The 27,411-nt window shown below is 41.4% G+C and overlaps 1 protein-coding gene across 2 annotated transcripts in view; it reads left to right on the plus strand.

Moving 5' to 3' along the window:
* The window catches only part of LOC120056820 (periostin-like), an 82,839-nt gene extending 55,975 nt beyond the window's left edge, over nt 1-26,864 (plus strand). Inside the window, exons 14-23 of one of the 2 annotated variants that reach the window (XM_039005042.1) lie at nt 5,092-5,194; nt 5,293-5,360; nt 5,713-5,758; nt 5,842-5,895; nt 11,014-11,517; nt 12,012-12,077; nt 20,384-20,470; nt 20,889-20,975; nt 21,361-21,399; nt 25,298-26,864. In XM_039005042.1, the coding sequence (XP_038860970.1) occupies nt 5,092-5,194; nt 5,293-5,360; nt 5,713-5,758; nt 5,842-5,895; nt 11,014-11,517; nt 12,012-12,077; nt 20,384-20,470; nt 20,889-20,975; nt 21,361-21,399; nt 25,298-25,416 (1,173 nt within the window). In that variant the 3' untranslated portion in view covers nt 25,417-26,864. The remainder of the gene's footprint in view (nt 1-5,091; nt 5,195-5,292; nt 5,361-5,712; nt 5,759-5,841; nt 5,896-11,013; nt 11,518-12,011; nt 12,078-20,383; nt 20,471-20,888; nt 20,976-21,360; nt 21,400-25,297) is intronic. The other variant, XM_039005043.1, reaches the window with a different exon arrangement.
* The last annotated feature ends 547 nt before the right edge of the window (nt 26,865-27,411 follow it).

The raw sequence follows: 27,411 nt of genomic DNA on the forward strand, positions 1-27,411 counted from the left end.
TCTCTCTCTCTCTCTCTCTCTCTCTCTCTCTCTCTCTCTCTCTCTGTCTCTGTCTCTGTCTCTCTCTCTGTCTCTCTCTCTCTGTCTCTCTCTCTCTCTCTCTGTCTCTCTCTCTTTATCTCCCCACAGTTTTTCACTCCACCCTCCCCCCTCCCTCCTCCCTTAATTTTTATCCACAACACAGATAGCCCTTTTCCTGTCTGTATCAGTCTGGACAGTCTCAGAAAAGCCTTCCTTAATGCATGGAGGAAGTTCAGAAACTCAGGAACAAGGCATTGTCTAATAACCTTGTCCCAGACATGCAGGGAGGGAGGGAGGGAGGGAGGGAGGGAGGGAGGGAGGGAGGGAGGGAGGGAGGGAGGAGAGGAGAGGGTTACAGTTGAGGAGAGCTAAGTAACATGGACAAGGGGAAAAGGGTGCAGGAGGGAGGGAGGAGCTGGGAAGTGGGTGGAGGAGTCGCGAAGGGGTGAGATCTGAGAGGGGGAATGAGAAGAGGGGAGTATAGAGAAGGGTGAGAAAGGTGAGGAAGAGTTGAGGAGAGGAAGAAGGTTGAGAGGAGTAAGAGTTCAGAGGGTCAAGAGCGATGAGAGAGGGAGAGAGAGGTTAGGAAAAGTGGGAAAAGAGGGATAGGAAGTGGAGAGAGAGGAGATGACATCGTCAGAAAGCCAGATGCTATTCGTTTTGACTGAATTCCACAGATACAGGCTCTGAAGGAACAGATTTTAAAATTTTTTTTTTTTTTTTTTTTTAACTTTTATTTTAGCTTTATTTAACTAGGCAAGTCAGTTAAGAACAAATTATTATTTTCAATGACGGCTTACCGGGAAACAGTGGGTTAACTGCCTTGTTCAGAGGCAGAACAACATTTTTTTTAAAGGAAATAGCTGTAATGGGAGGAGATTATTGGCTATTGTCTAAATGGGGACGTGAAGACAGACAGGAAGTAAGAAGTGATCTTACATACACTGAGACGAAAATGTGTGTGTGTGTGCTTGTGTGTGTGTGTGCTTGCGTGTGTGTCTTCATGGGGAGTGCGTTTTCACAGGGTTAGAGAAAGTGGCTCAAATTAGGGGTTAGAGAGAGAGAGACACTCAAAGTCGAGGGTTAGAGAGAGGGGGACCCAGGATAGGAGAGAAACTGTTCTGTCTCTGACTGGACATCTCCGTCCCCAAAGACACACGGCGACAGTTAAATTACAGGAAGTTAGTTTCTCTGGCGGCACGGAAAGTTACAGTTCCAAAACCTCCAACAATGGGAGTTACATGCCATCTGGAAATCTCCACCTGGAACTGCGATCTGTGAAAGTTTCACCCCGTCATGTCTTCACTTTTAACCTTTTAATGTCGACTCTTAGGAGACAGTTAATTCAGATGTTGGAGACAGTTAATTCAGATGTTGGAGACAGTTAATTCAGATGTTGGAGACAGTTAATTCAGATGTTGGAGACAGTTAATTCAGATGTTGGAGACAGTTAATTCAGATGTTGGAGACAGTTAATTCAGATGTTGGAGACAGTTAATTCAGATGTTTCTTTAACACACATGCAAGCAAACACACACAAACATCTGTCGTGTCTTTGGCTATGCCGGATTAAGTGATATGACATGCTATTCTATAAAATCCTTTCTCTGTAATTAATATGACTTGATTGAGCTCATTATGTAAATGAAATTAACTAGAGAGTCGGGGGGCACCACGAAATAGTGTTTATAGAGCTGTTATCTTCCGAATAAACTCTTAAAGACCTGGTAATATTTTACATCAATAGCAGTCAATATCGTCACCTTATTTCAGTCTCATCTGAAAGTTGTAAATTCTTGGTTATCTTCACGAACCCTGGCTAACAAGTTGAATCAGCAATACAAAATTGGGTTTCATTATTTATTTACTAAATACCTAACTAAGTCACACAGAATTACACATACACAGAATGCAAATTATGTCATACAGAAAATGTCCCTGGTGGACAGAATAATTATGTCCTGATGTTATTAGTAAAGGAATCATTATGTCCTGATGTTATTAGAAAGGGAATCCTTTTGACTGTGTGTCCACTGCTGTTATCATCATACAGTGTAATTATCAGTAGGTGCTGTCTGTTATCATCATACAGTGTAATTATCAGTAGGTGCTGTCTGTTATCATCATACAGTGTAATTATCAGTAGGTGCTGTCTGTTATCATCATACAGTGTAATTATCAGTAGGTGCTGTCTGTTATCATCATACAGTGTATTTATCAGTAGGTGCTGTCTGTTATCATCATACAGTGTAATTATCAGTAGGTGCTGTCTGTTATCATCATCAGTGTAATTATCAGTAGGTGCTGTCTGTTATCATCATACAGTGTAATTATCAGTAGGTGCTGTCTGTTATCATCATACAGTGTAATTATCAGTAGGTGCTGTCTGTTATCATCATACAGTGTAATTATCAGTAGGTGCTGTCTGTTATCATCATCAGTGTAATTATCTGTAGGTGCTGTCTGTTATCATCATCAGTGTAATTATCAGTAGGTGCTGTCTGTTATCATCATCAGTGTAATTATCAGTAGGTGCTGTCTGTTATCATCATACAGTGTAATTATCAGTAGGTGCTGTCTGTTATCATCATACAGTGTAATTATCAGTAGGTGCTGTCTGTTATCATCATCAGTGTAATTATCAGTAGGTGCTGTCTGTTATCATCATCAGTGTATTTATCAGTAGGTGCTGTCTGTTATCATCATACAGTGTAATTATCAGTAGGTGCTGTCTGTTATCATCATCAGTGTATTTATCGGTAGGTGCTGTCTGTTATCATCATCAGTGTAATTATCAGTAGGTGCTGTCTGTTATCATCATACAGTGTAATTATCAGTAGGTGCTGTCTGTTATCATCATCAGTGTATTTATCAGTAGGTGCTGTCTGTTATCATCATACAGTGTAATTATCAGTAGGTGCTGTCTGTTATCATCATCAGTGTAATTATCAGTAGGTGCTGTCTGTTATCATCATACAGTGTAATTATCAGTAGGTGCTGTCTGTTATCATCATACAGTGTAATTATCAGTAGGTGCTGTCTGTTATCATCATCAGTGTAATTATCAGTAGGTGCTGTCTGTTATCATCATCAGTGTAATTATCAGTAGGTGCTGTCTGTTATCATCATACAGTGTAATTATCAGTAGGTGCTGTCTGTTATCATCATACAGTGTAATTATCAGTAGGTGCTGTCTGTTATCATCATCAGTGTAATTATCAGTAGGTGCTGTCTGTTATCATCATACAGTGTAATTATCAGTAGGTGCTGTCTGTTATCATCATCAGTGTAATTATCAGTAGGTGCTGTCTGTTATCATCATACAGTGTAATTATCAGTAGGTGCTGTCTGTTATCATCATACAGTGTAATTATCAGTAGGTGCTGTCTGTTATCATCATCAGTGTAATTATCAGTAGGTGCTGTCTGTTATCATCATACAGTGTAATTATCAGTAGGTGCTGTCTGTTATCATCATCAGTGTAATTACCAGTAGGTGCTGTCTGTTATCATCATACAGTGTAATTATCAGTAGGTGCTGTCTGTTATCATCATACAGTGTAATTATCAGTAGGTGCTGTCTGTTATCATCATACAGTGTAATTATCAGTAGGTGCTGTCTGTTATCATCATCAGTGTAATTATCAGTAGGTGCTGTCTGTTATCATCATACAGTGTAATTATCAGTAGGTGCTGTCTGTTATCATCATACAGTGTAATTATCAGTAGGTGCTGTCTGTTATCATCATCAGTGTAATTATCAGTAGGTGCTGTCTGTTATCATCATACAGTGTAATTATCAGTAGCTGCTGTCTGTTATCATCATACAGTGTAATTATCAGTAGGTGCTGTCTGTTATCATCATCAGTGTAATTATCAGTAGGTGCTGTCTGTTATCATCATACAGTGTAATTATCAGTAGGTGCTGTCTGTTATCATCATACAGTGTAATTATCAGTAGGTGCTGTCTGTTATCATCATACAGTGTAATTATCAGTAGGTGCTGTCTGTTATCATCATCAGTGTAATTATCAGTAGGTGCTGTCTGTTATCATCATACAGTGTAATTATCAGTAGGTGCTGTCTGTTATCATCATACAGTGTAATTATCAGTAGGTGCTGTCTGTTATCATCATCAGTGTAATTATCAGTAGGTGCTGTCTGTTATCATCATACAGTGTAATTATCAGTAGCTGCTGTCTGTTATCATCATACAGTGTAATTATCAGTAGGTGCTGTCTGTTATCATCATCAGTGTATTTATCAGTAGGTGCTGTCTGTTATCATCATACAGTGTAATTATCTGTAGGTGCTGTCTGTTATCATCATCATATATCATTGTTGCTGTTACATCTCCCAAGTGAAACTTGATCACTGACAACTTGATCAATGACAACTTAATCAATGACAACGTGATCAATGACAACGTGATCAATGACAACGTGATCAATGACAACTTGATCAATGACAACTTGATCAATGACAATGTGATCAATGACAACTTAATCAATGACAGCTTGATCAATGACAACGTGATCAATGACAACGTGATCAATGACAACTTGATCAATGACAACTTAATCAATGATAACTTAATCAATGACAACTTGATCAATGACAACGTGATCAATGACAACTTAATCAATGACAACGTGATCAATGACAACGTGATCAATGACAACTTGATCAATGACAACTTAATCAATGACAACGTGATCAATGACAACGTGATCAATGACAACTTGATCAATGACAACTTGATCAATGACAACTTGATCAATGACAACTTAGTGCAATTAGTAATGGTTTTCCAACACACTGTTAGTTAAGCTGTTATGACAGGTGAACAACTCCGTCATGTCTAGTATTGATAATCCTGTAGTTAAGGCATTAGTTATAACACGGTTATGACAGGTGAACAACTCCGTCATGTCTAGTATTGATAATCCTGTAGTTAAGGCATTAGTTATAACACGGTTATGACAGGTGAACAACTCCGTCATGTCTAGTATTGATAATCCTGTAGTTAAGGCATTAGTTATAACATTGTTATGACTGTGTTTTACGACAGGTGAACAAGTCCATCCACGTGAACTCGCTGGACGTGCCGGACATTGATCTGATGGCCACCAACGGAGTGGTTCACGTAGTGAAGAACATCCTTTACCCCGGGGGTAAGTTAACTGTGTGTGTGTGTGTGTGTGTGTGTGTGTGTGTGTGTGTGTGTGTGTGTGTGTGTGTGTGTGTGTAACCATGTATCTGTGATCTCCAGACCTGCCTGTGGGTCGTGAGTCTCTGCTGGAGCTGCTGAAGAAACTCATCAAGTACATCCAGTTCAAGGTAGCGCAGCTGTGTGTGTGTGTGTGTGTGTGTGTGTGTGTGTGTGTGTGTGTGTGTGTCTGTGTGTGTGTGTGTGTGTGTGTGTGTGTGTGTGTGTGTGTGTGTGTGTGTGTGTGTGTGTGTGTGTGTGTGTGTGTGCGTGCGTGCGTGCGTGCGTGCGTGCGTGCGTGCGTGCGTGCGTGCGTGCGTGCGTGCGTGCGTGCGTGCGTGCGTGCGTGCGTGCGTGCGTGCGTGCGTGCGTGCGTGCGTGCGTGCGTGCGTGCGTGCGTTATTGGCTGGCCATATCTTCAGTCAGATATATTTAATTTCTGTCTTACCTTACCCCAACCTCTCATTTGTTGTTGTGTTTTAGTACGTCTCTGGATTCTCCTACCCCAAAATCCCCCTCACCTTCATCAGTAAGTTCATCGTTACCGTCTTCATCATCGTCGATTGTTCTGAACATCGACGTAATGCCAGCTTGTGTTCGTTTGTTTTGCAGAGAGGACAATCACCACGACAACTCACGTCCAAGCGGAATCACACGTGGATTCAGGTAAACAGATGTTTTTGTCAATGTAATGAATACATTGACTCCTCTAGTTATTTATGTTCGATGTTCTTAGCAGTGCCCCACGTCAGTCCCACGGCAGCCTTGTACGTTACTGTAGCGACCTGGCAACTTCGTCAAGGGGTTCGGGATCTCTTGGCGTAATGGCTCAAGTGTCGGACAGAGGTTGTTCTGATAGACAGAGGCTGATCAAGTTGTTTATCTTCCATGTGGAACGTTGACCTCTGTCCCTTTCTATCTTCCATGTGGAATATTGACCTCTGTCCCTCTCATGTGGGATATTGACCTCTGTCCCTCCCTATCTTCCATGTGGAATATTGACCTCTGTCCCTCTCATGTGGAATATTGACCTCTGTCCCTCTCATGTGGAATATTGACCTCTGTCCCTCCCATGTGGGATATTGATCTCTGTCCCTCTCATGTGGGATATTGACCTCTGTCCCTCTCATGTGGAATATTCACCTCTGTCCCTCCCATGTGGAATATTGACCTCTGTCCCTCTCATGTGGAATATTGACCTCTGTCCCTCCCATGTGGAATATTGACCTCTGTCCCTCTCATGTGGAATATTGACCTCTGTCCCTCTCATGTGGAATATTGATCTCTGTCCCTCCCTATCTTCCATGTGAGATATTGACCTCTGTCCCTCTCATGTGGAATATTGACCTCTGTCCCTTTCATGTGGAATATTCACCTCTGTCCCTCTCATGTGAGATATTGACCTCTGTCCCTCTCATGTGGAATATTGACCTCTGTCCCTCTCATGTGGAATATTGACCTCTGTCCCTCCCATGTGGAATATTCACCTCTGTCCCTCCCATGTGGATTATTGACCTATGTCCCGCCCATGTGGAATATTGACCTCTTGTTGATAAGGTAGCCTAATAGGTCTCTTGTTGATGAGGTAATTGGTCTCTTGTTGATGAGGTAATTGAGCTGTCACTGTATCGTTAGTAGAGAAGGAGAGTCCAGGCCAGTATCTGTCCTTTTGGGTCTGAGCACAATCCAAGGTGAGCCTGGCTCGCTGTATTAGGAAACAGCAATGTGTGGATACGTAGTTTGGTGCAGGCTATTTGGGAAGTAAGAGGGACTGTCTGCCTCCCGTTAATAAAGGGGCAATCTGCAATTGCTGCATCCATTTTTGGAATATTAAAAATATTGATATAAAGTGTACCCATTGATTCTTGAAGAATATAACTTAGAAATGCTTCATGAGCTTAGTTCAACTGTCGTACCCCATCAGAACCCAAAGAAGAAGCGTGTTTTACTCCAGGTGGTTTGGTGACCACGTTGTTATTGTTTAAACTACAGGTACTTATTTCAAATGACCTCAGAGAACTCTGTGGTTTTCTATCTGGTTGAGAGCTGTTCAGACAGCTGAGGTTTGTAGAGGTCTATGTATCTGATTCCAGCTATCTCTGTGGGTTGTCCTTCTCTATATTGTGTTCTGATTCCAGCTATCTCTGTGGGTTGTCCTTCTCTTTATTGTGTATCTGATTCCAGCTATCTCTGTGGGTTGTCCTTCTCTATATTGTGTTCTGATTCCAGCTATCTCTGTGGGTTGTCCTTCTCTTTATTGTGTATCTGATTCCAGCTATCTCTGTGGGTTGTCCTTCTCTATATTGTGTTCTGATTCCAGCTATCTCTGTGGGTTGTCCTTCTCTTTATTGTGTATCTGATTCCAGCTATCTCTGTGGGTTGTCCTTCTCTATATTGTGTTCTGATTCCAGCTATCTCTGTGGGTTGTCCTTCTCTATATTCTGTATCTGATTCCAGCTATCTCTGTGGGTTGTCCTTCTCTATATTGTGTATCTGATTCCAGCTATCTCTGTGGGTTGTCCTTCTCTTTATTGTGTATCTGATTCCATCTATCTCTGTGGGTTGTCCTTCTCTTTGTTGTGTTCTGATTCCAGCTATCTCTGTGGGTTGTCCTTCTCTTTATTGTGTATCTGATTCCAGCTATCTCTGTGGGTCGTCCTTCTCTATATTGTGTATCTGATTCCAGCTATCTCTGTGGGTTGTCCTTCTCTATATTGTGTATCTGATTCCATCTATCTCTGTGGGTTGTCCTTCTCTTTATTCTGTATCTGATTCCAGCTATCTCTGTGGGTTGTCCTTCTCTTTATTGTGTATCTGATTCCAGCTATCTCTGTGGGTTGTCCTTCTCTTTATTGTGTTCTGATTCCAGCTATCTCTGTGGGTTGTCCTTCTCTATATTGTGTATCTGATTCCATCTATCTCTGTGGGTTGCCCTTCTCTTTATTGTGTATCTGATTCCAGCTATCTCTGTGGGTTGTCCTTCTCTATATTGTGTATCTGATTCCAGCTATCTCTGTGGGTTGTCCTTCTCTTTGTTGTGTTCTGATACCAGCTATCTCTGTGGGTTGTCCTTCTCTTTATTGTGTATCTGATTCCATCTATCTCTGTGGGTTCTCCTTCTCTTTATTGTGTATCTGATTCCAGCTATCTATGTGGGTTGTCCTTCTCTTTATTGTGTTCTGATTCCATCTATCTCTGTGGGTTGTCCTTCTCTATATTGTGTATCTGATTCCAGCTATCTCTGTGGGTTGTCCTTCTCTATATTGTGTATCTGATTCCATCTATCTCTGTGGGTTGTCCTTCTCTTTGTTGTGTTCTGATTCCAGCTATCTCTGTGGGTTGTCCTTCTATTTATTGTGTATCTGATTCCAGCTATCTCTGTGGGTTGTCCTTCTCTTTATTCTGTATCTGGTTCCAGCTATCTCTGTGGGTTGTCCTTCCCTTTATTGTTTTCTGATTCCAGCTATCTCTGTGGGTTGTCCTTCTCTATATTGTTTATCTGATTCCAGCTATCTCTGTGGGTTGTCCTTCTCTATATTGTGTATCTGATTCCATCTATCTCTGTGGGTTGTCCTTCTCTTTATTGTGTATCTGATTCCAGCTATCTCTGTGGGTTGTCCTTCTCTTTATTCTGTATCTGGTTCCAGCTATCTCTGTGGGTTGTCCTTCCCTTTATTGTGTTCTGATTCCAGCTATCTCTGTGGGTTGTCCTTCTCTTTATTCTGTATCTGATTCCATCTATCTCTGTAGGTTGTCCTTCTCTTTATTGTGTATCTGATTCCAGCTATCTCTGTGGGTTGTCCTTCTCTATATTGTGTATCTGATTCCATCTATCTCTGTGGGTTGTCCTTCTCTATATTGTGTTCTAATACCAGCTATCTCTGTGGGTTGTCCTTCTCTATATTGTGTATCTGATTCCAGCTATCTCTGTGGGTTGTCCTTCTCTATATTGTGTATCTGATTTCAGCTATCTCTGTGGGTTGTCCTTCTCTTTGTTGTGTCAGGGATTATACCAGGGCTTACAGGCGCAAATATAACTTTTTTTATAATAGGTGCTGGTCCTTATTAGTTATGTGTGCCTGTTGGTACATGGGTAGACATGAGGGGTAGACAGTAGGGGTAGACATAAGGGGTAGTCAGTAGAGGTAGTCAGTAGGGGTAGACATGAGGGGTAGACAGTAAGGGTAGTCAGTAGGGGTAGTCAGTAAGGGTAGTCAGTAGGGGTAGACAGTAGGGGTAGTCAGTAGAGGTAGTCAGTAGGGGTAGTCAGTAGGGGTAGTCAGTAGGGGTAGTCAGTAGGGGTAGTCAGTAGGGGTAGTCAGTAGGGGTAGACATGAGGGGTAGACAGTAAGGGTAGACATAAGGGGTAGTCAGTAGAGGTAGTCAGTAGGGGTAGACATGAGGGGTAGACAGTAAGGGTAGACATAAGGGGTAGTCAGTAGGGGTAGTCAGTAAGGGTAGACATAAGGGGTAGTCAGTAGGGGTAGTCAGTAAGGGTAGTCAGTAGGGGTAGTCAGTAGGGGTAGTCAGTAGAGGTAGTCAGTAGGGGTAGAAATGAGGGGTAGACAGTAGGGGTAGACAGTAGAGGTAGTCAGTAGGGGTAGACATGAGGGGTAGACAGTAAGGGTAGTCAGTAGGGGTAGTCAGTAGGGGTAGTCAGTAGGGGTAGTCAGTAGGAGTAGTCAGTAGGAGTAGTCAGTAGGGGTAGTCAGTAGGGGTAGTCAGTAGGGGTAGACATGAGGGGTAGACAGTAAGGGTAGTCAGTAGGGGTAGTCAGTAGGGGTAGTCAGTAGGGGTAGTCAGTAGGGGTAGACATGAGGGGTAGTCAGTAGGGGTAGTCAGTAGGGGTAGTCAGTAGGGGTAGACATGAGGGGTAGACAGTAGAGGTAGTCAGTAGGGGTAGACATGAGGGGTAGACAGTAAGGGTAGTCAGTAGGGGTAGTCAGTAGGGGTAGTCAGTAGGGGTAGTCAGTAGAGGTAGTCAGTAGGGGTAGTCAGTAGAGGTAGTCAGTAGGGGTAGAAATGAGGGGTAGACAGTAGGGGTAGTCAGTAGGGGTAGTCAGTAGAGGTAGTCAGTAGGGGTAGTCAGTAGGGGTAGTCAGTAGGGGTAGACATGAGGGGTAGACAGTAGAGGTAGTCAGTAGGGGTAGACATGAGGGGTAGACAGTAAGGGTAGTCAGTAGGGGTAGTCAGTAGGGGTAGTCAGTAGGGGTAGTCAGTAGAGGTAGTCAGTAGGGGTAGTCATGAGTAACTTGTGTGCAAGAGTATGGTTTTATGGATTTCAACCTGTCTCCACCTAGTCCCTAATGAACGGTGAAGGATTTACACACACACACACACACACACACACACACACACACACACACACACACACACACACAAGGGTGGAGGGAACGTCAGAGTCGTTGATGCCAGCTCAGATCTGTCAGTCTTCAGCTGTTCAAGGCTCTAATAACTGCCTCATGCTGCAGCACTGAATATCAACAGGGATATAAAATAGTGCCTCTTCACTCCAGAAGGGTGGTAGTCCACAGCTGATTGAAGGCTAGTTGAAGTAACAATGCGGGATTCGTGCGGTTAGATAAAAGAAGAAGATAAAAGGCTTCTAATGGGTTCACATGGGTAGCAGTGGGTTCTCACTCATACCGTTTCTTTATCAACCTTTTGAAGTGATAAATAGTTGGTTTTTAATCAGTACATTTCTCACATTTCCAATGTATCTTTGCTGGGGTGATAGACCCGCAGAGATTCTCGAGGATTTAAACAATCTTTCTTCCTCTCCAGTGCCTGAAATCACCAAGGTGACCAGAGTCATCAAAGGAGAGCCGACCTTCACCAAGGTTACGAGGGTCATCGAGGGCGAACCCACTATCACCAAGGTTACCAGGGTCATCGAGGGCGAACCCACTATCACCAAGGTTACCAGGGTCATCGAGGGCAAACCCGCTATCACCAAGGTTACGAGGGTCATCGAGGGCGAACCCGCTATCACCAAGGTTACGAGGGTCATCGAGGGCGAACCTGCTATCACCAAGGTTACCAGGGTCATCGAGGGCAAACCCGCTATCACCAAGGTTACCAGAGTCATCAAGGGCGAACCCACAATCACCAAGGTTACCAGAGTTGTCAAGGGCGAACCCACAATCACCAAGGTTACAAGAGTCGTCGAGGGTGAGCCTACCCTCAACAAGGTGAAAAGGGTAATCGAGGGAGAACCCGCTATCACCAAGGTTACCAGGGTCATCGAAGGACTGCCTTCCATCACAAAGGTCACCAGAGTTATTGAGAGTAAGTTCCCATGTTTCCAAAATGGTTGATGTGGAATATTGGCTCACAGAAAAAGGCTGATGGTTGGTCAATGTGTGGATCAGGATAGCATTGGAATAAGAAGAAAACAAAAGTTTGGGAATCACAGCTCTCTGACGTCACGTTGAGGATAGTTGTAATGTTAATATTACATTGACTTGTTGAGGATAGTTGTAATGGTAATGTTACATTGACCTGTTGAGGATAGTTGTAATGGTAATGTTACATTGACCTGTTGAGGATAGTTGTAATGGTAATATTACATTGACTTGTTGAGGATAGTTGTAATGGTAATGTTACATTGACCTTTTGAGGATAGTTGTAATGGTAATATTACATTGACCTGTTGCCGGGTTGAGTTAGCTCTGACGTCACGTTGAGGATAGTTGTAATGTTAATATTACATTGACCTGCTGCTGGGTTGAGTTAGATTAGAGTAGAAGACATAAATAATTCCTCTCTATCCTCTCACACAGCTCACCGTGGTTCCTCAGATGGAAGGCTGGAGACTGAAGGAGACATCAACAAGATGCTTGAAGAAGGTCAGTAAAGATTTGCCACTTTAATCCTTCAGATGTAGTACTTCAATAATGTATCCATAGTGTTATATTTATATCAATGTTTTTATATTTATTTATATCAAATGTATACAGATGCCGTTTCTTAATTTGATCATCCTGCTGTTCAAAGTTGGTGTATTGGAGGTTTAAAAACGCTTCTAACATTTGTAGTTTCAACTTTAAAATTTCAGACTTGATTTTCCCTAACTAAAAAATTTGTCAAGCCCTACACAAATTGTCCATTAATTATTATCCACATAACAATTTACATTTCCTGTTCCTGCACCTTTATTTTCCTGCTGTAGCAAACTGGCTCAAATTAAGATACGGCATCTGTATCAAAATATGGATGTCTTTTAACAGTATAAGATATAGACGTCAATGTACGTTAACATTCTATAGACGTCAGTGTACGTTACTCTAACACCTCCCAAACCCGGATCCGGGAGCACCCCCATCAAAAAAGCTGACTAGCATAGCCTAGCCTAAAGCCACAGGGATATCATATAATAAAATGTTCATGAAATCACAAGTCCAAGACACCAAATGAAAGATACACATCTTGTGAATCCAGCCATCATTTCTGATTTTTAAAATGTTTTACAGGGAAGACACAATATGTAAATCTATTAGCTAACCACGTTAGCAAAAGACACCACTTTTTTACTCCACCATTTTTTTACTCCATCAGTAGCTATCACAAATTCGTCCAAATAAAGATATAAATAGCCACTAACCAAGAAACAACTTCATCAGATGACAGTCTGATAACATATTTATTGTATAGCATATGTTTTGTTAGAAAAATGTGCATATTTCAGGTATAAATCATAGTTTACCATTGCAGCCACCATCACAACTCTCACCAAAGCGACTAGAATAACTACAGAGACCATCGTGTATTAGCTAATTACTCATCATAAAACATTTCTTAAAAATACACAGCGTACAGCAAATGAAAGACACAGATCTTGTGAATCCAGCCAATATTTCAGATTTTCTAAGTGTTTTACAGCGAAAACACAATATAGCGTTATATTAGCTTACCACAATAGCAAACTTCACAACAGCATTGATTCAAGGCAAAAATAGCGATAACGTATAAACCACCAAAATATATTAATTTTTTCACTAACCTTCTCAGAATTCTTCAGATGACAGTCCTATAACATCATATTACACAATGCATATAGAGTTTGTTCGAAAATGTGCATATTTAGCGGCACAAATCGTGCTTATACAATGAGAATAGTGTCCAAAACCTCAAGCAATCTGTCCGGCGCCATCTTGGAGAGGCACCTATTCTAATCAAAAACTATTCATAAACTTGACTAAAAAATACAAGTTGGACAGCAAATGAAAGATAAATTAGTTCTTAACTTCTTATGGCTGCAGCCCGACGTCGGTACACTTATGACAACAGCCAGCTCAAAGTGCAGGGCGCGAAATTCAAAAGATATATTTTTTTCAAATATTTAACTTTCACACATTAACAAGTCCAATACAGCATATGAAAGGTACACATCTTGTGAATCCAGCCAACATGTCCGATTTTTAAAATGTTTTACAGGGAAGACACAATATGTAAATCTATTAGCTAACCACGTTAGCAAAAGACACCACTTTTTTTACTCCAACAGTTTTTTACTCCATCAGTAGCTATCACAAATTCGACCAAATAAAGATATAAATAGCCACTAACCAAGAAACAACTTCATCGGATGACAGTCTGATAACATATTTATTGTATAGCATATGTTTTGTTAGAAAAATGTGCATATTTCAGGTATAAATCATAGTTTACATTGCAGCTACAATCAGAAATTGCACCGAAAGCAGCCATAATATTTACAGACACCAACGTCAAATACCTAATTACTCATCATAAAACATTTCTGAAAAATACATAGTGTACAGCAATTGAAAGACAGGCATCTTGTGATTCCAGACAATATTTCCGATTTATCAAGTGTTTTACAGCGAAAACACAATAGAGCGTTATATTAGCGTACCACAATAGCCAAAAACACAAGCAATTTCCCATTAGCAAAAGTTAGCGATCGTAACAAACAAGCAAAAGATATATGATTTTTGACTAACCTTGATTTTCTTCATCAGATGACAGTCCTATAACATCAGGTTATACATACACTTATGTTTTGTTCGAAAAGGTGCATATTTAGAGCTGAAATCAGTGGTTACACATTGTGCTAACGTAGCATCTTTTTCCCACAACGTCTAAACAGCAACGATATTTTTCTGACACGTTTTCTGACACACATATTCTGACCAAATAGCTATTCATAAACATAAGTAAAAAATACATGTTGTATAGGAAATGATAGATCCATTAGTTCTTAATGAAATCGCAGTGTTAGAATTCTAAAAAATAACATCCAGCTTCGGTATAGCTGAGTACCCCAAAGTTGGGCGCCCACGACTAATTCACATGCACGACAGATATATGAATTAGCATCATAAAATGTTTCTTACTTTTGGTGATCTTCCGTCAGAATGTTGGACAAGGTGTCCTTTGTCAAGAACAGTCGTTGTTTGGATTCAGAACGTTCATTTTCCCTCTCGATTTAGCACGCACACTTGCCAAGTGGCACAAAGCTCTCCAAGTCAACAAACGGAAGAGAACGGAACACGGCAAAACTCCCGAAAAATTTTCAATAATCTGATGAAACTATATTGAAAAAACATACTTTACGATGATATGGTCACATGTATCAAATAAAATCATAGCCGGAGATATTAGTCGTCCATAACGACAGCTAAACAGAAGGCAAATCCATGTCCCTTTCGCGCGCTCCAGAAAACAGAAAATGGACGGTCACGTCATACAAAGAGCTGTTATTCCACCTCAGACCAAGATAAACACGAAATTTCTTCTCTCACCGCCTCTTGACACCCAGGGGAAGGTGTATGAAGTGCACGTAGACTCTTACGTATCATGCCCATGTATAGGCAGGGAGTAGAAGAGAGCCTCGGTTTCAGACATTCCACTTCCTGGTCAGGAAGTGTGCTGCAGAATGACTTCTGTTTCACTCAGAGAAATAATTCAAACGGTTTTAGAAACTAGAGAGTGTTTTCTATCCAATAGTAATAATAATATGCATATTGTACGAGCAAGAATTGAGTACGAGGCCGTTTGAAATGGGCACATTTTATCTGGCTACTCAATACGCCCCCTGCAGCCCAAACAGGTTAATGCAATCGCTGTGTTAGATTTTTAAATTTAACGTTACTGCGCAATACAGCGTGCGCCAAAGCGAGACCGCACCATAATTCATGGCGGAATTATTATTTTACATTTGTCAACATAAGTACGAATTAACAGCATAAAGACTGCTTACTATTAGCTGAGCTTCCATCAGAATCTTGGGCAAGGTGTCCTTTCTCCAGAACAATCGTCTTTGGGTTGAAAGATGTCCTCTTCTCCTGTCGAAATAGCAGCTAACGATAGCCACCCACTGGAGACGTGTCCAACTCGTGAAAGCGCATGACAAAGAAATCCCATAAAATCGCAATAAACTGCTATAAGTCGGTTTAAATTAACTACCTTATGATGTCTTTAACACCTATAACGAATAAAAACATGACCGGAGATATAGAACTACTAAAACGAAAGCGTTTGCAGGACGCCATTGTGATGTCTTCTTGCGCCAGGCGCACCGTTGAAAAGGACGGTACTTCCGTTCCACGGTCTTATATAAGGTCCCAGATTGCGCAATCCACTCCATTCAAATTCTCCCCGCTTACTGACATCTAGAGGAAGACGTATGCAGTGCATGTAGCCCGATGGCTTACATGGGGACTTATAAACTGACCTCAGAACAGGGACCTCAATTTCTGAAATCTCACTCCCTGACAGGAAATGTGCTGCAGAATGAGTTCTGTTTCACTCAGAGAAATAATTCAAACGGTTTTAGAAACTAGAGAGTGTTTTCTATCCAATAGTAATAATAATATGCATATTGTACGAGCAAGAATTGAGTACGAGGCAGTTTAATTTGGGAACGAATTTTTACAAAGTCGAAATGGCGCCCCCATAGGCTCAAGAAGTTAACTTCTCTCCGCTACGGATCCCTTTTACGGGATCCCTTTCCTAAACAACCGCTAGAATTGCAGGGCGCCAAATGCAAAAATATTACTAAAAATATTTATAATCATGCAATCACAAGTGAAATGTACCAAAACACAGTTTAGCTTGTTGTTAATCCACCTATCGTGTCAGATTTTGAAAATATATTTTACAGCGAAAGAAATCCAAGCTTTTGTGAGTGTAGCTTTCAATGCTACAACAGCTAGCTCCAAATTAGCATGGTCACGAAAGTCAGAAAAGCAATAAAATGAATCGCTTACCTTAGATAATCTTCGGATGTTTGCACTCACGAGACTCCCAGTTACACAATACATTTTATTTTTGTTCGATAAATGTTACTTTTATAACAAAAAAATGCCATTTGGGTTGCTGAGAAAACTACAGCCTCGTTCCGGTCCTGAACGGAAGATGAAAATTTCCAAACGTATCAGATGAAAAAACTTTACAAAAAATATTTATAATCATTTAATCACAAGTGAAATATACCGAAACACAGCTTAGCTTGTTGTTAATCCACCTATCATGTCAGATTTTGAAATTATACTTTACAGCGAAAGAAATCCAAGCTTTTGTGAGTGTATCTTTCAATGCTACAACAGCTAGCCTTATATTAGCTTGGTTAGCTTGGTCACAAAAGCAATGAAATTAATCGCTTACCTTTGATAATCTTCGGATGTTTCCACTCACGAGACTCCCAGTTACACAACAAATGTTATTTTTGTTCAATAAATATGACTTTTATCACAAAAAAAATGCCATTTGGGTTGCGCATTATGTTCAGAAAATCAAAGCCGTGTTCCGTTCGACAAATTCCAAAAAGTATCCGTAATGGTCGTAGAAACATGTCAAATGTTTTTTATAATCAATCCTCAGGTTGTTTTTAACAAACATAATCGATAATAGAGAGGGGGGTGCCCCTCTCTCGTGCGCAGGAAATATTCAGAGGACACCTGACTACTTTTGAAAAAACTCGCTCATTTTTCAAAATAAAAGCCTGAAACTATGTCTAAAGCCTGGTCACAGCCTGAGGAAGCCATTGGAAAAGGAATCTGGTTGATACCCCTTTAAATGGAGGTTAGACGGGCCAGGGAACACAGATTTATTTATTTTTTATATCACTTCCGGGTTGCATTTTCTCAGGTTTTCGCTTGCAGAATAGGTATTGTTATACTCACAGACAATATTTTGACAGTTTTGGAAACTTTGGAGTGTTTTCTATCCTAATCTGTAAACTATATGCATATTCTACGATCTGGGCCAGAGAAAATGTCCGTTTACGTTGGGCACGTTATTTTAAAAAATTAAAATAAAAAATCTGACCCCTAGCGCTAAGAAGTTAACATTCTATAGAAGACAATGAATGTTAACAATATAATGATATCAATATCCCTCATTTCCTCCGGTGTTTCATCTATTTTGGCAGTAAGCTGCATGAGTAAATCAATAGTTGAACAATATTTAATGCAAAGCCTTTGCATGGTTGCCAATGGAAAAACGCATCAATGCCTAATATTGGCCATATAGCTTTGTAACATGTTGATCAGCTGGTGATGGAGCTTTACATACATGCACGTAGCCTAGGCATGTTGTATGCGACACGTTCGTGTAATCCATCACGACGAGTATGTTCTACATTACGTTTAAAGCCTGACATCTGTTGATGAAGCCTCTTCTGTTCCCAAACACTAATGTTTGGCTTGATGTTGGACTACTTTCAATCCATCAAAAATGGGTTTCTTGTTTTCTTGTAACTACTTTAAGAATTGGCAGATGCAGTCCTTACAAACTGTTATCTCTTAAACAGACCTCCGCAGGGGCGCAGACATCAACGAGTGTTTTATAAGCAGATCGAAACGGACAGGTTTTCTATATATCCACCATCTTTGATCAAGAGCTTGATAATTAGTTGACGAGTTGAATCAGGTGTACTAGTTCTGGGAATATTTGAAATACATAAAACATCTGGGGGGGTCCCAGAGGAAAGATTTTAAAACCTCTGGTCTAGCACAGACAACTACAGGATCTGTGATGACTTTGCCATGTTTAGGTCCAATGATTAGACGTGTCCAAGGGTGAGAAGTTTCTGGAGAGTGAGGTTCATATTCTCCAGGAGGAGGAGATCAAGAACCTCACAGACGGAGGTTGGTCTGTCGGAGACGTAAACAAACAAACAAACGACTGACAACCGCACGTGTATATATATATATATATATATATATATATATACACGTCATCAAACACGGCTGCTTTCCTATCGCCCTCTCTCTGTAACCAGCAGAGGAGTAGGAAGCACAGCCGGGTGTGTACTGTGTCTGTCAGTATGTGTCTCTGGGCAATATACTGTATGTTGTTAAGTCATTAAATGACTACGACATCCCTCCACTCCTCTCTGCTGCTGCTCTTAAGGTGGAACCGGACACACAACGGTCACCAAGATCATTGGGCCTCACATCATTGAGGGTAGGGCCACCTTAAATGAACTCTCTTCTACCTAGATAGAATATCTCGTTGTTAATGCTCAGTACTGCCTCCCCTGATTCGGAGACCATCGATGTCCCCTTCAGTGCTGCAGATCTGAAGAAAGACGAACACAGGTGGAACCAAAATGGGAACAGGTTCCATGTTAGATTGTTAGGTGGAGTCATTTTTACCAACAACTACCAGGGTCGTGGGTATAGGACCAGGGTTGCGGGTATAGGACCAGGGTCGCGGGTATAGGACCAGGGTCGAGGGTATAGGATCAGGGTCGCGGGGTATAGGACCAGGGTCGAGGGTATAGGACCAGGGTCGAGGGTATAGGACCAGGGTCGAGGGTATAGGACCAGGGTCGAGGGTATAGGACCAGGGTCGAGGGTATAGGACCAGGGTGGAGGGTATAGGACTAGGGTATAGGACTAGGGTATAGGACCAGGACTAGGATATAGGACCAGGACTAGGATGTAGGACCAGGGCTAGGGTATAGGACCAGGGCTAGGGTATAGGACCAGGACTAGGGTATAGGACCAGGGCTAGGGTATAGGACCAGGGCTAGGGTGTAGGACCAGGGCTAGGGTGTAGGACCAGGGCTAGGGTATAGGACCAGGACTAGGGTATAGGACCAGGACTAGGGTATAGGACCAGGACTAGGGTATAGGACCAGGACTAGGGTATAGGACCAGGACTAGGGTATAGGACCAGGGCTAGGGTATAGGACCAGGGCTAGGGTGTAGGACCAGGGATTGGGTATAGGACCAGGACTAGGGTATAGGACTAGGGTATAGGACTAGGGTATAGGACCAGGGCTAGGGTATAGGACCAGGACTAGGGTATAGGACCAGGACTAGGGTATAGGACCAGGGCTAGGGTATAGGACCAGGGCTAGGGTGTAGGACCAGGGATTGGGTATAGGACCAGGACTAGGGTATAGGACCAGGACTAGGGTATAGGACCAGGACTAGGGTATAGGACCATGACTAGGGTGTAGGACCAGGACTAGGGTGTAGGACCAGGACTAGGGTATAGGACCAGGGTCGAGGGTATGGGACCAGGGTCGCGGGTATAGGACCAGGGTTGCGGGTATAGGACCAGGGTCGAGGGTATAGGACCAGGGTCGAGGGTCGAGGACCAGGGTCGAGGGTATAGGACCAGGGTCGAGGGTATAGGACCAGGGTAGAGGGTATAGGACTAGGGTATAGGACTAGGGTATAGGACTAGGGTATAGGACCAGGACTAGGGTATAGGACCAGGACTAGGGTGTAGGACCAGGGCTAGGGTTTAGGACCAGGACTAGGGTATAGGACCAGGACTAGGGTATAGGACCAGGGCTAGGGTATAGGACCAGGGCTAGGGTATAGGACCAGGGATCGGGTATAGGACCAGGACTAGGGTATAGGACCAGGACTAGGGTATAGGACCAGGACTAGGGTATAGGACCATGACTAGGGTGTAGGACCAGGACTAGGGTGTAGGACCAGGACTAGGGTATAGGACCAGGGTCGAGGGTATGGGACCAGGGTCGAGGGTATGGGACCAGGACTAGGGTATAGAACCAGGACTAGGATATAGAACCAGGACTAGGATATAGAACCAGGACTAGGGTATAGGACCAGGACTCGGTAACTGTGTTCTACAGTGTGAAATCGTATCTGTGGATCCATGCATCTGCCATTTTGTGTCTAACAGCTCCAGTTTCCTCCCACAGGCCCGGAATTCTCTAAGATCACCACCATCCACGGCAACCCGGAAATGATCGACCAAGAGTCAGAGAGGATCACCAAACTAATCCAAGGTCAGAATCTACAATCTTTCAAGTTGAAGTCCTAATTAAGATAAGGCAATTTTGAGGGTATAGGACCAGGGCTAGGGTATAGGACCAGGGTCAAGGGTATAGGACCAGGACTAGGGTATAGGAAGGACCAGGGTCGAGGGTATAGAACCAGGACTAGGGCATAGGACCAGGGTCGAGGGTATAGGACCAGGGTCGAGGGTATAGGACCAGGACTAGAGTATAGGACCAGGGTTGAGGGTATATGACCAGGGTCGAGTGTATAGGACCAGGACTAGGATATAGAACCAGGAATAGGATATAGGAGCAGGACTAGGGTATAGGAGCAGGACTAGGGAACTGTGTTCTACAGTGTGAAATCGTTTTTGTGGATCCATGCATCTGACATTTTGTGTCTAACAGCTCCAGTTTCCTCCCACAGGCCCGGAATTCTCTAAGATCACCACCATCCACGGCAACCCGGAAATGATCGACCAAGAGTCAGAGAGGATCACCAAACTAATCCAAGGTCAGAATCTACAATCTTTCAAGTTGAAGTCCTAATTAAGATTTTCAGACATGAAGACAAGTTGTCTCTGTTAAGGATCTTCGCCTAATTTAAACAACAGTTTTCAGACCTCAAGGCAAGTTGTCTCTGTTAAGCACCTTCCCCTAATTTAAACAAAACGCAAGCATGCACGCAATAACAGTTAGGAAGAATGGCCTCCCTGCATTGTATTGCAAATGGCTTTTGCTTCAGAAAGATGCATATTTTGCAACACAAAAAGGTACCAGGACAGCCATATTACAAAGTGTCTTGCGTTCTTACATTGGGCACTTGCATAAGGTATAGATTATGTGTTAGGCTGCATGTTCCATTTGAGTGACGGTTTGTTATCTCTCTCTCTCTACAGGTGGAGGTAGTATGGGGGCCCCTGCCAAAAGAGCTCCTGGTAACTACAGAGACATGACAAGACACACACATACACACACCTCACATCAGTGAAATTACAACTCATTCATCAACAGGTTCGTCAACAGCCCTACTTAAAACTTCTTATGGCTGCAATCCCGTTAACGGGATCGATATGACAACAGCCAGTGAAAGTGCAGGGCGCCAAATTCAAACAACAGAAATCGAATAATTAAAATTCCTCAAACATACATGTATCTTATACCATTTTAAAGGTAATCTTGTTGTTAATGCCACCAAAGTGTCCGATTTCAAATAGGCTTTTCAGCGAAAGCACCACAAACGATTATGTTAGGTCACACCGAACCACAATAAGCACAGCCATTTTTCCAGTGAAAGAGAGGAGTAACAAAAAGCAGAAATAGAGATAAAATGAATCACTAACCTTTGATGATCTTCATCAGATGACACTCATAGGACTTCATGTTACACAATACATATATGTTTTGTTCGATAAAGTTAATATTTATATCCAAAAACCTCAGTTTACATTGGCGCCATGTTCAGAAATGCCTCCAAAATATCCGGAGAAATTGCAGAGAGCCACGTCAAATAAGAGAAATACTCATCATAAACGTTGATGAAAGATACATGTTTTACATAGAATTAAAGATACACTTGTTCTTAACTTCTACTTCATCACAATCCCGGATCCGGGAGCACCCCCATCAGTAAAAAAAGCTGACTAGCATAGCCTAGCATAGCGTCACAAGTAAATACTAGCATCTAAATATCATTAAATCACAAGTCCAAGACACCAGATGAAAGATACACATCTTGTGAATCCAGCCATCATTTCTGATTTTTAAAATGTTTTACAGGGAAGACACAATATGTATTTCTATTAGCTAACCACGATAGCAAAAGACACAAACTTTTTTTTTCCACAATTTTTTTCCTGCATAGGTAGCTATCACAATTTCGACCAAATAAAGATAGAAATAGTCACTAACCAAGAAACAACTTCATCAGATGACAGTCTGATAACATATTCATTGTATAGCATATGTTTTGTTAGAAAAATTTGCATATTTCATGTATAAATCATAGTTTTACATTGCAGCCACCATCACAACTCTCACCAAAGCAACTAGAATAACTACAGAGACCAACGTGAATTACCTAAATACTCATCATAAAACATTTATGAAAAATACACAGCGTACAGCAAATGAAAGACAAAGATCTTGTGAATCCAGCCAATATTTCAGATTTTTTAAGTGTTTTACAGCGAAAACACAATATAGCATTATATTAGCTTACTACAATAGCCAACCACACAACAGCATTGATTCAAGCCAACAATAGCGATAACGAATAAACCAGCAAAAGATATTAATTTTTTCACTAACCTTCTCAAACTTCTTCAGATGACAGTCCTATAACATCATATTACACAATACATATAGAGTTTGTTCGAAAATGTGCATATTTAGCGGCACAAATCGTGGTTATACAATGAGAATAGTAGCCAAGCTGCCAACAATATGTCGGGAGAAATCTTGGGAGAGGCACCTAATCTAATCAGTAACTAATCATAAACTTGACTAAAAAATACAGGTTGGACAGCAAATGAAAGATACATTAGTTCTTAATGCAACCGCTGTGTTAGATTTTTAAAATCAACGTTACTACGACATACAGCGTGCGTTAAACCGAGACCGCACCGAAATTAATGGCGGAACAGTAGTTTTATATTTTTCAACAGAACAACGAATTAACATCATAAATACTTCTTACTTTTTGATGAGCTCCCATCAGAATCTTGGGCAAGTTGTCCTTTGTCCAGAGGAATCGTTGCTCGGTTGTAGATTGTCGCCTTCAACTTTGGAATTAGCAGTAAACATTAGCCATGTGGCGAAGACGTGTCCAACTCACCATAACGCAGCACAAATAAAATACCGAAAATCGCAATATACTGATATAAACTGATATAACTCGGTTTAAAATAACAACATTATGATGTCTTTAACACCTATATCGAATAAAATCAGAGCCGGATATATCTAAGGCCTATAACGGTAGCTTTCCAGAACGCCATCCTGAGGTCTGTCTTGCGTCATGGCGAAAGATGAAAAGACTGGACCCCACGTTCCCAGCCCATTTATATGGCCTCAGATCTGCCTAGCAACTCCATTCCAATTCTCACTATTTGCTGACATCTAGGGGAAGGCGTATGCAGTGCATCTCGACCAATAGAAGACATGCAAATTAATAAACTGACCCCAGAACAGCCTGCCTTATTTCAGATTTCTCACTTCCTCACAGGAAAATTGCTCCAACTTGAGTTCTGTTTTACTCACAGATATAATTCAAACGGTTTTAGAAACTAGAGAGTGTTTTCTATCCAATAGTAATAATAATATGCATATTGTACGAGCAAGAATTGAGTACAAGGCAGTTTAATTTGGGAACGAAATTTTTACAAAGTGAAAACAGCACCCCCTATTGAGAAAAGGTTAATGCAACCGCTGTCTCAGATTTCAAAAAGCTTTACGGCAAAACACACTATTCAATAATCTGAAAACAGCGTTCAGCCACAAAAGCAAGCCATATAGTTACCCGCCAAATTGTGCAGTCAACAAAACTCATAAAAAGCATTATAAATCTTCACTTACCTTTGCTGATCTTCGTCGGAATGCACTCCCAGGACTCCCACTTCCACAAGAAATGTTTGTTTTGTTCGGTAATGTCCATTATTTATGTCCAAATAGCTATTTTTGTTAGCGTGTTTGGTAAACAAATCCAACATCAGAAAGTGCGTTCACTAAAAGCTGACGAAATGTCAAAAGGTTCCGTAACAGTCAGTAGAAACATGTCAAACGATGTATTTAATCAATCTTTAGAATTTTTAACATAAATCTTGAATAACGTTCCAACCGGAGAATTACATTGACTTCAGATGTGTGATGGAACATAGCTCCCTCTCATGTGAACGCGCATGGTCAGGTCATGGCAGACCTGACTAATTCCCCTCTCATTCGCCCCCCCCTTCACAGTAGAGGCATCAGACAAGGTTCTACAGACTGTTGACATCTAGTGGAAGCCGTAGGAAGTGCAAACTCATCCATATCTCGCTGTGAATTCAATAGGATCTTGGTTGAAAATCGACCAGCCTCAGAATTCGCACTTCCTGTTTGGATTTTTTCTCAGGTTTTTGCCTGCCATATGAGTTCTGTTATACTCACATACATCATTCAGACAGTTTTAGAGACTTCAGAGTGTTTTCTATCCAATACTAATAATAATATGCATATATTAGCAACTGGGACTGAGGAGCAGGCAGTTTACTATGGGCACCTCTGTGCACCTTTCATCCAAGCTACTCAATACTGCCCCTGCAGCCATAAGAAGTTTTAACACTGATGATCAAGACAAGCTGTCAAATGATTGGTGTCAGCACTGTAAGACAATATGCAAACAGTCACCAAGTCACCAACTCAACAATATGCAGACAGTCACCAAGTCTACCGATCAAATATCTATTATCGTTGGAAAACCCTAACCTGTGATTCTTACTGGTGGTCTCTACCTCTATCTGTCTCTGTCTCTCTATTTTGTCTCTCTCTTTCCATGTATTTTTCTGTTATACTCTTATTTTTCCTTTCCCTCTCTTCTTCCTGTTCCACTACTGTTCTTCCTGTCTTTCCCTCTCTTCTTCCTGTTCCACTACTGTTCTTCCTGTCTTTCCCTCTCTTCTTCCTGTTCCACTACTGTTCTTCCTGTCTTTCCCTCTCTTCTTCCTGTTCCACTACTGTTCTTCCTACCTGTCTTCCCCTCTCTTCTTCCTGTTCTACTACTGTTCTTCCTACCTGTCTTCCCCTCTCTTCTTCCTGTTCCACTACTTTCCCTCTGTCTGTCCATCTCTTTCTCTACAGTTGGTGTAAGGAGGAGGAAGGTAAGGCTGGTAAGACGCCACAACAACCAAAAGTCACATCCAGCCAAGACCAGTCCATACCAGTCCAGGCCTGCCCAGTCCATATCAGTCCAGCCCTGACCAGTCCATACCAGTCCAGCCCTGACCAGTCCAAACCAGTAAAACCAAACCAGCAAAAAACAGTCCAGACCAGCCAAGACAAGTCCAAGCCAGCAAAGACCAATCCAGACCAGTAAAAACCAGTAATGACCAGTCTAGACCAATCCAGACCAGTAAAAACCGGTAATGACCAGTCCAGACCAGTAAAAACCGGTAATGACCAGTCCAGACCAGTAAAAAACGGTAATGACCAGTCCAGACCAGTAAAAACCGGTAATGACCAGTCCAGACCAGTAAAAACCGGTAATGACCAGTCCAGACCAATAATGACCAGTCTAGACCAGACTAGCCCTGCAGGAATATCTTTCCAGATCACCATAGAGACACTGCAAGGAGCTCGCCAAGGTACACAGCAACACAAAAACACTTTCTAAGTTCCCTTGATGGGAAACAAAAGGAAGAACCCATGTGGAACATCTATAACAATCAAGTAAGCTACCTGGGAGCAAAAGATGTTGAAAAGACGTTGGAAATGCACATTTCTTTGGTTGAAAAGACGTTGGAAATACGCATTTCTTTGGTTGAAAAGACGTTGGAAATGCGCATTTCTTTGGTTGAAAAGACGTTGGAAATGCACATTTCTTTGGTTGAAAAGACGTTGGAAATGCGCATTTCTTTGGTTGAAAAGACGTTGGAAATACATAGTTTCAACCAATTTTGCTCACTGGGCAGCGGTGAACAATGAAATCAACCCAGAGTGAGTCAACTGGGCCAATGGTGTCGGACATGATATGTTTTAACAATACTAAGAGAATCAGTAATCCCTACATGTAATGTATGTACTGTATGTGAAGAAATGTACTTTTATTAACTTTTATCAACTTTTGCTTTGGTGTGGATTAGGTAGAACATTGGAAATAATAATTGTACGGTGGAAAGAATAAACGTTTGTTTGTTTTTTGTTAAACACATGATTTAATAGGGGAAGACATTTTGTACTCTTATTATGGCGCTGGCATTCTGTATTGTGCATCTCGACCAATAGAAATGAAGCACTCTGTCTTATGGATGCTTCTTGACCAATAAGAATGAAGCATTCTGTTTTATGGATGCATCTCAACCAATAGAAATGAAGCATTCTGTCTCATGGTTGCTTCTTGACCAATAAGAATGAAGCATTCTGTTTTATGGATGCATCTCAACCAATAGAAATTAAGCAATACTTTTTATCCTTTAAAGATGCTGTAATTATCAAAACTTGACAAACCAACCAGATTTTTTTTGTTTTACTTAGTTTTTAGTTTTTCCTGTTTCGATGACTGTTTTCTGATTAATTTGTTGGGGTTTGTTATTGATTGAGACTGTTGATGTTCAGTTGTACAATAAGGCATAAGACCTACCCAACATAAGACCTACCCAACATAAGACCTACCAAACATAAGACCTACCCAACATAAGACCTACCAAACATGTTTTGGAAATAAATGTTCAATAAATGTTTTTTTATCATGTCTGGTCATATTTTTATTGTATTCAATCTTTATTTTAGCACTACAAGACCAGCAGCAATTACACAACGACCATTACACAACGACCATTACACAACGACCATTACACAACGACCATTACACAACGACCATTACACAAAGACCATTACACAACGACCATTACACAAAGACCATTACACAAAGACCATTACACAAAGACAATTACACAAAGTTAATTACACAAAGTTGAGTTACACAAAAGTTAATTACGCAAAGTTCATTACACAAAAGTTCATTACACAAAGTTGAGTTACACAAAAGTGAATTACACAAAAGTGAATTACACAAAAGTTAGACACACAAAATGTTGAATCAATGTGGGAGCACAGGAAACACAAAAAAAAATGCAACCACAATATGAGAGGGCTCTCTCCTGTCCCATCTGGGACTCCACTTGACTCACCAAGTGTTTCCTGACTAAAAGACAGCTAACAAGGAAAGACGGGCAAGTCCCATCGCCATAAACATC

The sequence above is a fragment of the Salvelinus namaycush genome, chromosome 12 (assembly GCF_016432855.1).
Source record: "Salvelinus namaycush isolate Seneca chromosome 12, SaNama_1.0, whole genome shotgun sequence".
Lineage (NCBI taxonomy): Eukaryota > Metazoa > Chordata > Actinopteri > Salmoniformes > Salmonidae > Salvelinus > Salvelinus namaycush.